This window comes from Leiobunum rupestre, chromosome 8 (genome assembly GCF_980474605.1).
Source record: "Leiobunum rupestre chromosome 8, qqLeiRupe1.1.hap1, whole genome shotgun sequence".
Lineage (NCBI taxonomy): Eukaryota > Metazoa > Arthropoda > Arachnida > Opiliones > Sclerosomatidae > Leiobunum > Leiobunum rupestre.
In genome coordinates, this window is record NC_143391.1 from 31887644 (window position 1) to 31902257 (window position 14614).

Consider the following 14614-nt stretch of genomic DNA (forward strand, 5'->3'; position numbering starts at 1 on the left):
ATGACTATGTTGAAAAGATTTTTGCATGCTCTAAGAGTAAGATACGTTTTCTCGTTTCCGGGGATTTTAAACTCATACTCTTCAAATGATCATCTGCAATGTTCCGATATTTTTAAATGTAAACGTAAAGGAACAACAACGTGGTTGCTATTTAGCTGAAATTAAAACCTGAATTATAAAACATTTAAACAACTGATACTGAAGGCTCTAAAAGCTGTTCATGATAAAATGTCCATCGATTTAGCCCATTAAAGCAGATGATAGTGAAAGTATCCGATACTGGACCAAAACTCTCTCAATATTTCATATTTAAACAGCTGATATTAAACGCTTTAATGTCCTAGATCGAACAAAAAACCACCCATTTTTACTTAAAATATGATGCAATCATTTACTAGAAGATGATCCAATATTGCGCATAATTTTTGGTGCAATAGTGAAAACAAATATGTGCTTTTTCAGTAACAGCACTTTGGATAATTTTTTATCCAATTGTTTAAAAAAATTATTTACTAGAAGAGGTTCCAAAGTAGCACCTATTTTTTGTGCCGTAATGAACATGAATACTTTCAATGTTAGCATTTGGATAAATTTTCGTCCAATTTTTGAACAAATTTTTGTGATAGGTATAAATAATTACATTCTTGATGATAATCTGATTTGGGTTAATTAACTAGTTGAATCTACGATTCTTCAATTGGACGAAGCGGGTATGCAATGCATTCATTTAACTAATTTGAATGGTAGACATCTTGGTGAGATTTCCTTGCCATCTGATGTGAAACGATACTAATATTATTACTATGGATGTGATTATTATTAAGTTTCTAATGAATTGTATATCATAAATTTTGTACATAACAAAATATATCTACACGTATACAGATTACACCAAAAACTATACATCAAAGAAAATTATTTTAAAGTTTCAAAATATTTGGACAAATCTAAGCTCGTGCGTTAGTTGTCGCTCATGTGGCCAATTCTGAGAATAAAATTTACAATAATAGTGTTGGAACATTTCCACTAACGCCCGAAACTTTGGCACTAACGCGTTTAAAGATAAATACATTTTTTTACGAGCGCTTTTGGAAACTAAGCTTAGGAAACCACGATGCGCTATCGATCAGTGTTCGCATTCGTAAGTACTGTTTCGATGTATTTCGCGAAATGAGAAGGTTGAAACCGATATCCAATCTTAGGGTATCCTTTTAAAATATCCAATACGCCCCGCTACTAAACTTTATTTATCCGCGAAAGTGGAGGAGGATCGATGTAACAAAACCACACATATATATATAGATAGAGAGGGAGAAAACGGAATTCTATAAATTGGGAGTTGGTTCGAGGTTGACTCACCTATCGGTTTCTTGATTTCGATACTGCAAGGTCTGGATGTCCCGATGGAGTTATTGACGACGCAAAAATACGTCCCGTAGTATTCCTCCTCGTCTTCCGGGAGAGTCAAAACGCTCTTGGTGCCCAGATCGGTTTCGCCCTCGGTCACAGTTTCGTTGTCCCTAATCCACCTGAAATCCGCTTCTTCCGGATTTGCCTGACTCTCGCAAATCAGGACCGCCGTCTCCTCTAAGTTCTGTCTCTGATAGATGCGACATTCCGGCTTAACTATTGACAGAAAACAAAATATTTCCAAAATTACCCTCTCGCGGAAATACGTCGGGGATTTGGAAAAGGAGTTTTGCCCGAAAAACGCTAACCTAAGCAAAAAACCAACGTTGGATAATAAATCTAGTACAGCTTCGAACACGGATTAACTGCGCATAAATTTCGAGAGGATTCGAGAAAGAAACTTTAGAATTTTTAATATTTGATACAAAGGCTCCATTCAAGAAATTGAAATGCTTTTGGGACTTATTAAAATACTACTTAAAAGCACTTACTTACAAGGAGACTACCCGAGGTGGTTATCTCCGATTTGGTTCAAACTCGGGTGGTAAGTAGACCTTCATGTAACTTGAAAATCCCTAACAGAGTGGACAAGAATGGGCTTTCATTTTGCCATGGCAACCAAAAATGTTTTTAACAACTTAAAAACTGATTTTCTCTATGAAAATTAACATGGGAAAATCGAACAATATTTTTCAAAAAATTAAAAAAGGTTCATCAATTGGATACATAATTCAGATCATGGCTAAATCTGGTACATTTGGACCAATATTTACCAATTTTGGTAAATATGAGTAAATATACATATATTGGGTAAATACGAGTAGTCTACTTACCACCCGAGTTTGAACAAAATTGGAGATAAACACCACGGCTAGTCTCCTTGTTAGTGTAAAATATAAAAACTGCTATATAGATATTAATCAAAAATTAAAATAAGTGTATTTAAAAAATCAATTTATAAGGAAAACTCAGTTATGTCACTCAAATACTTTAACTGAACGAAAAAATTTATATTTATTACTTACTTAAGTTTACACAGGGTTTATTATAGTAATAAGTACCGGTACACAATAAATAATTGGCAGAAATCCCCACAAAACCAGGTCCTAACTTGTGATTTTCAGCAGTTATGACCTGGTTTAGTGGGGTTTCCTGCCAAATATTTTATTGTGTACCGGTACTTTTTCCATATAAAAAACCTTGTAAAAACTTAAAGGAAAAATCCAGGTTGGGTAAAACTTGGGTCTATTTCAAAGATCATGTTTAAATAAACTCAAAAATATCAGTCGTAAAATTGTATCTTTTTTTAATGACGAGAAATAAATTTTTAAACGAGCCAAATTTACCCGCCAAGTGATCTGCCATTTTGTTTCGCGGTGACGTTTTAGGACTTTAATCACGCGCTGTTCGCGCTATAACAGCGCTCTGTTCCCTGCGCACGCTTGCTCCGCGTGCGGTCTGCGGAGGGAAGGTGAAAGAAAATGGTAGCTCGCTTGGTGGGTAAATTTCGCTCGTTTAAAAATTCATTTCTCGTCATTAAAAAAAGATACAATTTTACGTCTTATATTTTTGAGTATATTTAAACATGATCTTTGAAATAGACCCAAGTTTTACCCAACCTGGACTTTTCCTTTAAATAAGTAATAAATATTAAATTTTTCGTTCAAGTAAAGTATTTGAGTGACATAACTGATTTTTGCTTATAAATGGGTTAGTTCATAATGGTAAATATTAATGAATTTACTTAAAATTTTCCCTGGGTCATTTTCCCACCAAAATGAACAAGAAAATCAATGTGCATCAAAACATATTTGAAATTTTTTGAACCACCCTAATAGATAGTCGAAACCAAATTCTACGAAGTAGCCTCCTATGCAGTATTCAACGACCTCGTGAGAGAGCGCTGCTATTATCGTTAACCTCAGGGGGTTTATGGAGAAAATATAATCTCCAAAGGGAAAAATACAGCCTAGTCTTCAATCGGTTAAACTCCATTTACAATAGGAAACGAAAAGGCAATCGTCGAGCTTACTTACGCGGCCAAAAATCTGGGGAAAAAAATGGAGGATCACGAGGAGTACAGTTCGGATATTGGATTCGACTTGAAAATGGCACTTGTAAAAGCCAATAAGGATGAACAAAATCCATATATCCTTTAAGGTGTATAGATACGGGCATAGTGTTTGTCTCTCTTTCGAAAATCCGGAAAGAAAGCGTGTCGGCGTGGGGAACTATCAGGTTTATACGCGATATATTCATAGCATGTACTAGACGTAGGACTTGATCCAACTGCTAAAAGGGCCCAAAAAAACCTTACCGGAATAAGAAAAAAATAAAGAAAAAGTTGGGTCGCCAATCCCCTAAAGGCCACTATTTATATAGAATCCTCCCACTGCGCCGAATTTTTTTTGCTTCTTTTTTCTTAACATTCTCGGATCCGATTTAACAAGGAAAAAGTTTGAAGTATATAGCGTATACTTTCATAAAAATGCTGGTCGCTTTTCTTTCCTGGGATGATGCGCGAGAGGAGGGGCCAGTCTTGACGGTAAGGCTCGCCTTTTCTCGTAAATATCTATCCCGGGGCGATAGCCGAGGCAAGGGCGATATATTTTCTAAATCCAATAATCCGACTTTAAAATATTCTCTCGTTCTCCGCTTTTATAGCTTGGAATATTTTATATTTATCGAGGAAATGAATGAGAAATAAGGATTTACTCGCGTAATTTATATTTTATTTTCTATCACGCTGTTTTTTTATAAAGTCAATCGAGGCTAAATTGACTGCGAGTACCATACCACGTACGGAAAATAATGTCAAATCTGGTACAAGGAAACAACCGGTTCCGAATCGTAAGTCAAAACCCCATTCCTCAAATCGAATCTCACGACAGCGCTCTTAGCGGGTGAATCGCGAGCCTTTTCAATCCAAATACAAAGTGTATTCGTTAAATCCTTCGATTAGATGTCGAGTTAAAGATATTAACAAAAGTAGCGTAAGACCCAAAAGTGTGTCAGCTGTACCTTCGCGCCTATTAAAATTTCTAGTGAGATCTAGTCACACTATAGACTACATAACCTACTAGTTGGAATAGTACTAGCAACTTTATATTTAGTCTATAGTCTGGCGCAATTATCTCTCTTCGATTTACTCGCCCGTAGACATACGTTCTAAAACGCCTCACTCGGCGGCGCTGGAGTACCTCGATTTTTATGACGTATTTTCCGACCCCCCTTTGCGACAAACTCTCATTAACTACTATACCGTTCTGACACACTTTTGGGTCTTACGCTACTTTTGATATTAAGTTTAAAGCTAACGTCGTTCGCTTATTTGGGTGGAAATTTTTTGATGTCAGAAAAACGACGTTTCTCTAAAAGAACCAACCACGCAATCTAGATTCTGGTCCCGCAGTTTATTTGTACAAGGTAAATTGAATATATTTCATTTTAAATTTTTTTAAATTTTCCGGTATTTGTTTGAAATTCTTTGAGAAAGTGCCAATTAGATTATGTTAATTCACAGTACTCCACTTCCAATGTACGCGTTCTTTTCGGTAAAAGAATTAACCCCCGAAGGAATGTTTTAACCGCAAAACTCTCGAGTGAATAAATTATACGATAATGTTGACTTCAATTAGAAGCAGCCGCAGTTTTGGAAAACTTTGAATTATATGTCCAAGTCTTTTGTTTGTCTCATATTTCTTGGAAATATTAAACTAAAACCTCGAACGGTTTGAATAGTTAAATTCCATTTAATACAAGGAGTATAATTCGTGCCGCGTTTCAACCGTTCTAAGCGCCATCTAGGAAGAGAGAAAGCGAAAATACGTTCGGTTGGTAATTGGCAATTTACCGCGGCCTTTATAAAATATGTAACGGCAACACTCGACCATTTCCTTTCAAGCGGTCGTATAATCCATTAGTAGAAATAAAGCGAACAATATATCTTAAAAATATTACGATTTCTCTTCAGTTTCGCGGCCCGCTTCCCATTTTAATGTATACAAAACGAGAGAACGCTGAAAATTGAAAACACAGAGATCCTTTCAGGCTTAAATAATTGCTATAGACTTTGAAACTTATAATATTCAAGGAGTGAAAATTTAAAGCGCTCGCCTTTGGTCAAGCAGTTTTGATCGTGATTAATACGAGCTACACCTTAATGCCGAAACTTTAATCGTGGTATACCGGATCTTAAATTAGCACAGCGACCAACCCTCCTAAGGTTCCTCAGCCTATCCTTAACCTAATGTTTACATTGAGAGAGGCCAAACCCAGCTCTCTCTCTCTCTCTCTCTCTCTCTCTCTCTCTCTCTCTCTCTCTCTCTCTCTCTCTCTCTCGCTCTCTCTCTCTCTCCCTCGCTCTCTCTCTCTCTCTCCTCTCTCTCCTCTCTCTCTCTCTCTCTCTCTCTCTCTCTCTCTCTCTCACTCTCTCTCTCTCTCTCTCTCTCTATCAACACGGTGAGTTTAACTCAAATTTCATACTGATTAATGAATTTCGGAAAATTAACCTTCCACGTTGTTTATCTTGCTAGTCATGGCAATCCTATGACTGGCTTCTGTAGGCGGTCGAACGCCATCCTGACTATATTGCCCGCTGGGTACGTTGAATAAATCATCTCTATCATTCTATAGGAGAGAAAGTGCGGCCCGAAATGGTGGGGGGAGACCCGTTACCGGAACACGGACTTTAATCCTTTATATATAGGATCTATTTCCTTCGTTATCCTCGTCTAAACACGGCCAGATTGACGATTAATTTTGATCGATAAACGCCGGAAGCTTTACTGGGAAAATAAATTCATACATGTCCGTTGTAAAAATGTGAAAAGACTCAGCCAATCCCTCTACTTACGTTGTTAAAAAATTATTACAGAGATTCCACCTACAGTAAATTCCCACGATAGCGGATTAAATTTTGAGATGTGTTACTTAACAACGGTTTCCAATTTTCATTGGTCCAAAAGATCTCACCAGCAACCGCTAGCCCGACGACGTAATCCGCAGCCCATGAAATTGGAGGACAGTTTCTAGATTCCCGAGAACTTTACTAATTAATAGTTCACCAATTAATCTAGGGTTGGCGCCATGTTTATGACATGACAGAGGCTGAGATCATCGGGAAGCTACCCCCCCCCCCCCGTTTACATTAGGCAGTATTAAATTTAAAGAGTAAGTTGCGTATAAATTTTTGGAATAGAAACTTAGCTACTTTATATTTTTCTTGTTCAATTTATTATGGGATTCCCAAAAATGTAAATCACTTGATTAAATACCGTCGTTAAGTTAATTTCATATTAAAATTAAATTTGCGTGTAGCGCCCCGCTGTGGCTTTATTTTGAATGATTATTTTACCGCGCCTAGTTTGTACGTCATTGACTATGGTTTTTTCAGTATTTTCCCCACTGAATCAGGTAGATTACATAGTTCCCACTATCTTACCAAGATCATTCTTGTAATATCCTTGGTAGATATGGCGATGTCAATTTAGCGTGCGCGTGTTTTTAAAACCACGTACTCGCGTACAAAATACAGTAGTAGAACAGAATCTCATGGTTCTATAGGAGATTTTTCGGAATCGGCCACGGAATCAGTAGCATCTATATTTTGTATCTAAGTCTATCTCTATTTTGGGTATAGCGGCCAATGAGAAATAACGCGTATATAGCCAAGGACGTCAAGGACCACGCTAAAATTGTTCGGCCGTTCTATTAATAACTTCTAACTACGAAACGTAAAGCAACGAAACTTTATATTTGGGTATTTAATAACAAAATCGAGGCAGTAACGAATAATTTGCAACTTAATGCCATTTAAAAGAAATGGACTTACAATTGTAAGAGATACCTCAAAATTGAAAATATCCCGATGAAATGAGCGTAAATATAAAACAGCGACTTACAGAAAACGTTGATTTCGGCTTTGACGCTGTCCTGTCCGTGTCTATTTTTGGCCACGCAGGTGTAAACCCCGCGTTTGGTCCGAGGAATGCTGTAGTTGATGAAGAGGACCGGGTCGTCGGATATGACGTCGGAGCCGTACGTCCAGAAATACTCCGCCGGCGGAAAGGCCGAACAAGAACAGACGATTTTCTCCGGGACATCTCCTTCCGTCACGTTAATTCTGCTCTTCGAAACGCTAATATTCTCAGGACCATCTAAAAATATTATAGGATATTTAGTCAAAAACCAGCAATACAGTGGATTCCGGTTAAATGGGACATCGGTTAATCGGGTCAGCCACGTATTAAGGACAAATAGTCAGGGACCGAATCCAAACCTCTAGTATAATGTGAATTTACTTCGGATATTTAGGACAAAATTCCGTTTTATCTGGACAAAAAAATTACGAATATTATACGATTTTGGTTTTAGCTGTCCAGCATTAAAGTAATAATAATAATAAAATAATAATAATAATCAGCTAGGCTAATACCCAAGGCACCACCTTAGGCCTAAGTCATCAAGCGACTTTTGAAGCCTTTTAATTCAGGTGGCCGGGTTACAATGCGTAGGAGGGTGGTGGCAAGCCCTGCATGCCACGCGAGCCAACAGCTCCCTACACTAACGATTAGCGTTGACCTCAACAAGTTGTTATTTGTAACAATTTCCGTTCGCACTCTAATAGCAAAAGATGATTTTAATCCTATATTGGAAAAAACGTCGCCAGGGAAGGCCATCCCGGACCAAAAAAATAAATTATAGGAAAAAGACAAACTGGTAAAAAGTGGTGGGCGGATCTGAGTAATTCGGTTGACAGAGGGAAGCGACTTTTAATTTCCCGTAAGTGACTCTTCCCCGTGAGTGCCGGGACCGGTCCGCGCGAGGCGAGTCCTACAATGACCTCTATTTGCCGGAAAAAGTTAATTATGCAAATTCTAGATTGCTTCTTTATTCATTTTATTCGGAGCAAGTTTGATTAGTCTTGGGAAATCGCGCTCCGAACTCGGTCCAAAGCGCGACTCATCCTCCCCGCGACCTCCGCCCTGCCGTTCTCGTCTCCGAGGGGTGATTAATTTAGATTAGTTCTGAGAAGGGATGTCACGCGATTGGGTTTAGCCCGGCGCAAAACTTTCCTGCGCTCTAATCCGTTCTATTAAATGAAAAAACGCGGCCAGGAAGAAGATTATTACGAACATGCGCGCGTCTAATTTCAGAAATGGGATATAGGTTCCACTTTTGTCTATACTTGTATAACAGCCCTCGAGGGTATTATATTCGCGAGAGACGACTCTCGAAATAAAGTTAACCCACCTCCTTTTCTGATTAAAAGCCCCTAAACGGGCCCTGCCTATTCCTAATCCTCTACAACGATGACTATAATTTGCCTCTATTGTCCTATAGACCTTCGCCGCGAAACGCCTAACAGATTCGGTGCTGAAAATATATCATTTCAGTTTAATCAAAATTATTACGGCAATCTCATAAATTCAACCGAAATTTTAATAGCTTGAAGCCGAAAAAAACTTCTTCTTTGACAACACACGAATTGATTAATGGCGCGGTAGCTTTAGAATTTCATTGGGAAAAAATTGCAAACGCACCTTTATTTAATCTTTAAATGTTATATGTGTTAAACGTTGTTACGAGTTAATTAATTACTTTATTTATACCATAATGAGGTTAACCGATTTTAATAAAAGGTTTACTATCTATGACCAATGTCCCGACAAGATGGTCCGAGATATTTGAAGTCGAAGTTTAGAACCCGCGAGTCTATGGGAACATGATAAATTATGACTTTAAATATTCACGTGTAAATAAGTTTCATTGCTCAAAACACATCTATTTTATTTTTACTTTTTATTTATTTTATTTTTTAGAAACAACTTTTGGTGAACCGTTGCTAAATTTAGTCGATTCTGCTCCTTAAATGATAATAATAATCAGCTAGGCTAATACCCAAGGCACCACCCTAGGCCTAAGTCATCGAGCGACTTTTAAAGCCTTTTAATTCAGGTGCCATAAAATAAATTCAGAACGGGTTCTATTCACTTCGTTCGTAAAATACTACTACGTATAGCGCGTCTATTTCCCCGCGTTCAACAATTTCTATTTGCAATATGTTAATAACAAATATAATTAACCTCCGTAATGACTCTTTAAATCGTTTGTTAGCCAGGTTACAAATTAGCATTTTTGGAGAGCTAATGACAACCTAGTTTATTAACACTAAATAAAGGTACGTGCAAAAATTTAGACTACTTGTAATTTTTCAGAAGATTCGGCAAAATTGTGAATTAATAGGAATTTAATAAAGGTGCCAGCTCGGGTTAAAAAATATTTCACATTAAAAACAAATTGACGATCAATTAAGGACCCGTCTAAGCGTCTTTTAAGTAAAAGGTTTCGTCTATCCAAAAGATAACTCATTTGCTGAAGCTAAGTTTTAGCTATTGATTAGGGTTTTTTCGTGGATATCTGAAACGGCTAAAACCACGCCGACTACAGTTGCCATGCAGATGTAAAATACACAATAGTGGTTTTCACGTTTCACAGTTTCTCAATTCTTCTAGTACTTATTTAGTTACTTATGAGGCTTAAAAGGGAGTTTCCAAAAAGAGAGCTAAACAATTTACATAATATGGAGAGTAGATTTATAAGAAACTTAGCAATAATAGTTTACTTTTTTGCTGAACACGAGTGCTAAGTGTTAGTTGATTTAAAAATTATTGAAAATATGGTAAAGCTTATCAGAATTATTGAGATGTAGCATAGATATTAGCTGAAAACTATTCGTGAGTTCTGAACCGTTCAACCAGTCCCCATGCGCACTATTCGGCAAAAAAAAATTCTAGAACTACCCAAATGCAAACTATTCGCAGACAAGAACCTCTTGTTGAACCGTTCGGAACCGTTCTAAATGGTACCTGCTCAAGACCAAGTACTGGCCGGAACTCAAGGTTGAAATCTCTAAAATTCGTCTGCACATCGGGCTGCGTACGTCAAATCGTACGATTCTAATTTGAATGACAACTATTCGTACAAAAGTTCTGAACTATCCAGAACTTTTGCGTGACGTCACAGCTCAGTCCTAGGCCGTTCTCTTAACGGTTCAGAACTCACGAATAGTTTTCAGCTATTGTAATTTCGGTAACGCCTTGATTCTACAAATTGAGAATGCCAAAGGGCAACTGAATCTTCATCATCACACTTTGCGTTTAAAGGATTTGATTAGGACCTAGTTTAATGGTCATACTGTAACGGTTGATCTGTCCATAATTTCATCTACAAAAGTTTGCGAAAAAACAATCGGTACTATTTTTGACTTTACACGGTCGAAGTTTCAAGAGGAATAGTTAATAATTATAAGCGTGTACATAATATTCGGAAAATTTCTCTATCACCCGTGCAAACGTGGGGGACGCATCAGGAAATATAGTGATATATATCAACCGATTTGTGGCCCATAGTCAACATAAGGGCATCGAGGTGTTGAGGAATCAGTTTGAATATGAAAGATCTTTTATGTCTTTAGCTTCGATGTCCACGATATATCAACAAAGGAGGAAGGGTTTGGAAAGAATATTGATATCATGTCTTTCCATGAATATTGAATTTGTCGATTTCTATTTATAAATATTTACATTTATATTTATTTATCAAAGTGTAGCCAAAAAAACCTTATATTTAAAGCTATCCGTTCTTTTTTCGATGTAATGGTAATGGTATACCTTTTATAAGGTGGGGTGGCGGAGTGGTTAGCACTTTCACCTCGCAGCAAGAGGAGCCGGGTTCGATCCCAGCTTGTGGCACTGGGTGAAAACTCGGAACAACTCCTTCTGCGTTGAGTTTACAAGTTCTCTCCTCACTGGTTTAAGGGGTTTTCCCCCGAGCTCTTCGGTTTCCCCTTCCACAAAAACTTGTTGAGGTTAACGGTAATAGTTAGTGTAGGGAGCTGTTGGCTCGATCGTGTGGCATGCAGGGCTTGCCACCACCCTCCTACGCATTGTAACCCAGCCACCTGAATTAAAGGCTTCAAAAGTCGCTTGATGACTTAGGCCTAAGGTGGTGCCTTGGGTATTAGCCTAGCTAATTATTATTATTATTATTATTGCCTAAGAAAATCTACGCGAATTTCAACGATTCCATTTTTAAACTATAAATATTAGCTATTGACAAAGCGTTACAAACTAATTCAGTTAGCCTTCATTTTGGCCAATTTTTGGTACTTATGGTATTTTAGCAGAAATTGAAACGTTTTTCTAGAATTACCCCGAAATTTAGGAAAATCGGCCTACTCACGTTAGTGGGGTATACACCAGAAATACGTAAGAAAATGTGAAATAGACAAATTACTTTTATCGATATGTATTTGATAAGCAAAGCTACAGCCTTATAACTTCGGTAATTGCCAAAATGAAGGTTTTCAGTTTGATCAGCTGCTCTATAGCTAGAGTTCATTATTTTGAAGATAAATTCGTGTACATGATATCTCAGTGATCAGTCGCGAAAGAAAGTAACCCCTGCTGGACATGGGGTAATGATTAGAAGAGCTGGCCGTGGAACTTAATCCGTCTCTCGGACTCGCGCGGTGGATCCCTTCCCAATTATCCTCGTCGACTGCGGAACTGAGTACATATAACCTCGTCGCTCCTACCAGAGATGTATAGACAGAACTCCACTAATGAGCGAAGGAAAACTATAGCAACCCCGCCTCCCTAAATCTATCTTTCCAGCCGAGCGTCTCCACCTAAATTGGATGCGCTTCAAAACAAAAGCCAAGACTCTCCTCCAGGTTTGCAGATGCGGATTGGATTTCCGAATTCGAGGCCAAATTAAACAATTCCAGCTCAAAGGGGGGAGCTACAGCCTTGACAATTAATATTAATCTAATTTGATCGCTACTCATATTTCTTAGATGAGAGATTGAAATGTTTATTGAAGTCGCGCCTCGTGACTTCTCGAGTCCAAAACGTTGCTTGGTGGTGTTCTCCCATTAAACCGAATTCAAATTCAACCGTCCGCATTAAGGACTAGGCCTACTAGTCACAGGCCTATTGGCCCTCACCAACAGAAGGCCCCACCACTGATGAAATAAATGGAAGAGAAAAACGTATCAGGCTTGTAGCTTCATTATTTGAAAAATCATTATTATCGTGACATAAGCTCAGCTTCGGGACACGCGAGTTCTTCGTTTTTACGCTTTCCTTACATAGGCCCCCACCAAAATCTGCCTAGGGCCCCACCTTTAGTAAATCCGGTACTTTCCAATATATATATAAGAAAATAGTACGAAGTTGGCGGGGTCCCATTCAACCGAATGAATTAATGTCCGATGTTTAAAAATAATAATAATAATAATGAGGTTAGCCTGGTTCAATTTTACCGAAACCAATAAATATTAGGATTGAGCTTATAAAAATTTTGTGTAGATCCGTTGAGAATATAGATTGGGTTGGCTATATGTACAGTGGATTTTAATATATACCTATGAGTTAGGGTTAGGTTAGGTAAGGTTAGGTAGGTCAGTATTTGAAATTGTTATACAATGTGTAATTTTGGTTCAATGTACTGCGAATTTTGTAAAAATGAATATGTTACTGCTAATTTGTATGTGCCAGAAAACGTTGAATAAAATGATATTTAATTATTGAATATTAAAAGTTCCTCGTAAATTTATTTTAAATCCGCAAAAATTGAAGGATTCGATCGAATATGAATTCGGTTGTATGGGAGACAAACGGGCTTCGTAAATTCTGTTTTTTTTTTTTTTTTTCCACAAACAGGTCTTTTAAAAGAGAAGAACCCTGAATTAAAGGCATTAAAAAGTCGCTAGAGGACTTGGGCTTAGGGTGATGCCTTGGGTATTAGCCTAGCTGATATTTATTATTATTACAATTACTATTATTACAATTAATCGTAAGGCCTTGTCGTTAGTAACATATGGGGAAATTAGTTTTACCCCATTTTTAAATAAACGTTAAGTTAAATTTTAATTTAAAGACAATTTTTATACAGCTAATCGAGCGTAATTTGCATAGGACAGTTTGTTTGGTGGGGGTAAATAATTTTATTTGAAATTCATACGGAATATACTCAATAACACTTATGACGGTTCGAAGTAAATAAGCAATAACTGAATAAAATATTGATGCAAAGTTTTTTCTGTAAAGCGTTACGACAACTTGAATTTTAAACTATAATTTTATCAAAAGTTATATTTCTTATTTTTCTAAACGCGCGGAAATTGATACTTAAGAAATCGTTCATTAATATACGTAACGGTTTTCTGAAGGAGCTATACTGTAAGAGCCTACGCTTTCGAGAGCTTTTAGCTTTCAAGGATCGAGCTAATTATAAAGGAGACGGGAAAGTAGCCCGTTATAATTAAGAGGCCAATTATCGTAAAAGGAACTAGCTTGAGGTGCACTTACATTCGACGGTAAACATCATGGTGTGAGTGACGCCAGGTCCAACTTGGTTGCGACTGCTCATACACGTGTAATTGGCGTTGTCGCTCTCTCGGCTGAGGCGCGAGTTGGGCCAAGCCGTCGTGTTCCAGTAAAGTGTGCTGACCACCGATCTAAACAGGTCATTTTCTGGATCTTCCGGCAGGACGCTGGTTTTCGCGTAGTACAGATCGGATCCTTCCAATTCATGCCCATTTTTCAGCCACTCGATTCGGCACATGGGTTCGCATTCTACACGGCAGGGGACGCTGATGTCTTCGGAGTCAGCCGCCGCGCCAAAGATCTTCGGCAAATCACCTACGAAAGCTGGTGGAGCTACGAGGAGCAAGAGGGAATAATATTTATAAAACATCAGATTAATTTTTTTTATAAGTTACGTACATGTAGGATTAAAAACGTTTAACACTTAAATATAGACTTGTGTGGTCGCCATTTTGTTTTCCGTTTAGTAAAAAACTATAGCTGACCAAATGACCAAAATAAAATTAGGAGAATACAACAGGACAATCACAACACTTTTTAAAAAAATGGTTTTTAATGGTATATTAAGGGTCTAAAATAAATATAAAACACTCATTTGTGTTAATATATACACCCTTAAGGGTTTTTTCTTTTCGAAAATTTAAAACTTGAAAAGTGTTATAAACGGTGTTATATTACACCGTAAATGGAGTTATTTAACACCTGCTAGGATGTAGCTCCCTTAAGGCAGTAGTTTAGTACACTAAAGGGAGTAGTTTAGTACCCTAAAGGGATTACTTTAAGAATTTAAAGGGTGCATTGTAGAAACC

General features: G+C 37.5%; 1 protein-coding gene across 4 annotated transcripts in view; it reads right to left on the bottom strand.

Moving 5' to 3' along the window:
• Window positions 1–14614, bottom strand: part of LOC149933179 (synaptogenesis protein syg-2-like) — a 128087-nt gene that overhangs the window by 8790 nt on the left and 104683 nt on the right. For all 4 annotated transcript variants that reach the window (XR_016472779.1, XM_090155341.1, XM_090155343.1 and 1 more), the window contains exons 8-10: window positions 13788–14138; window positions 7314–7568; window positions 1360–1626 (exon numbers count right to left, since the gene is read on the bottom strand). Coding sequence is in view for 3 of the 4 variants with exons in the window: in XM_090155341.1 (XP_090011467.1) it covers window positions 1360–1626; window positions 7314–7568; window positions 13788–14138 (873 nt within the window). In the remaining variant the exon portion in view is untranslated. The remainder of the gene's footprint in view (window positions 1–1359; window positions 1627–7313; window positions 7569–13787; window positions 14139–14614) is intronic.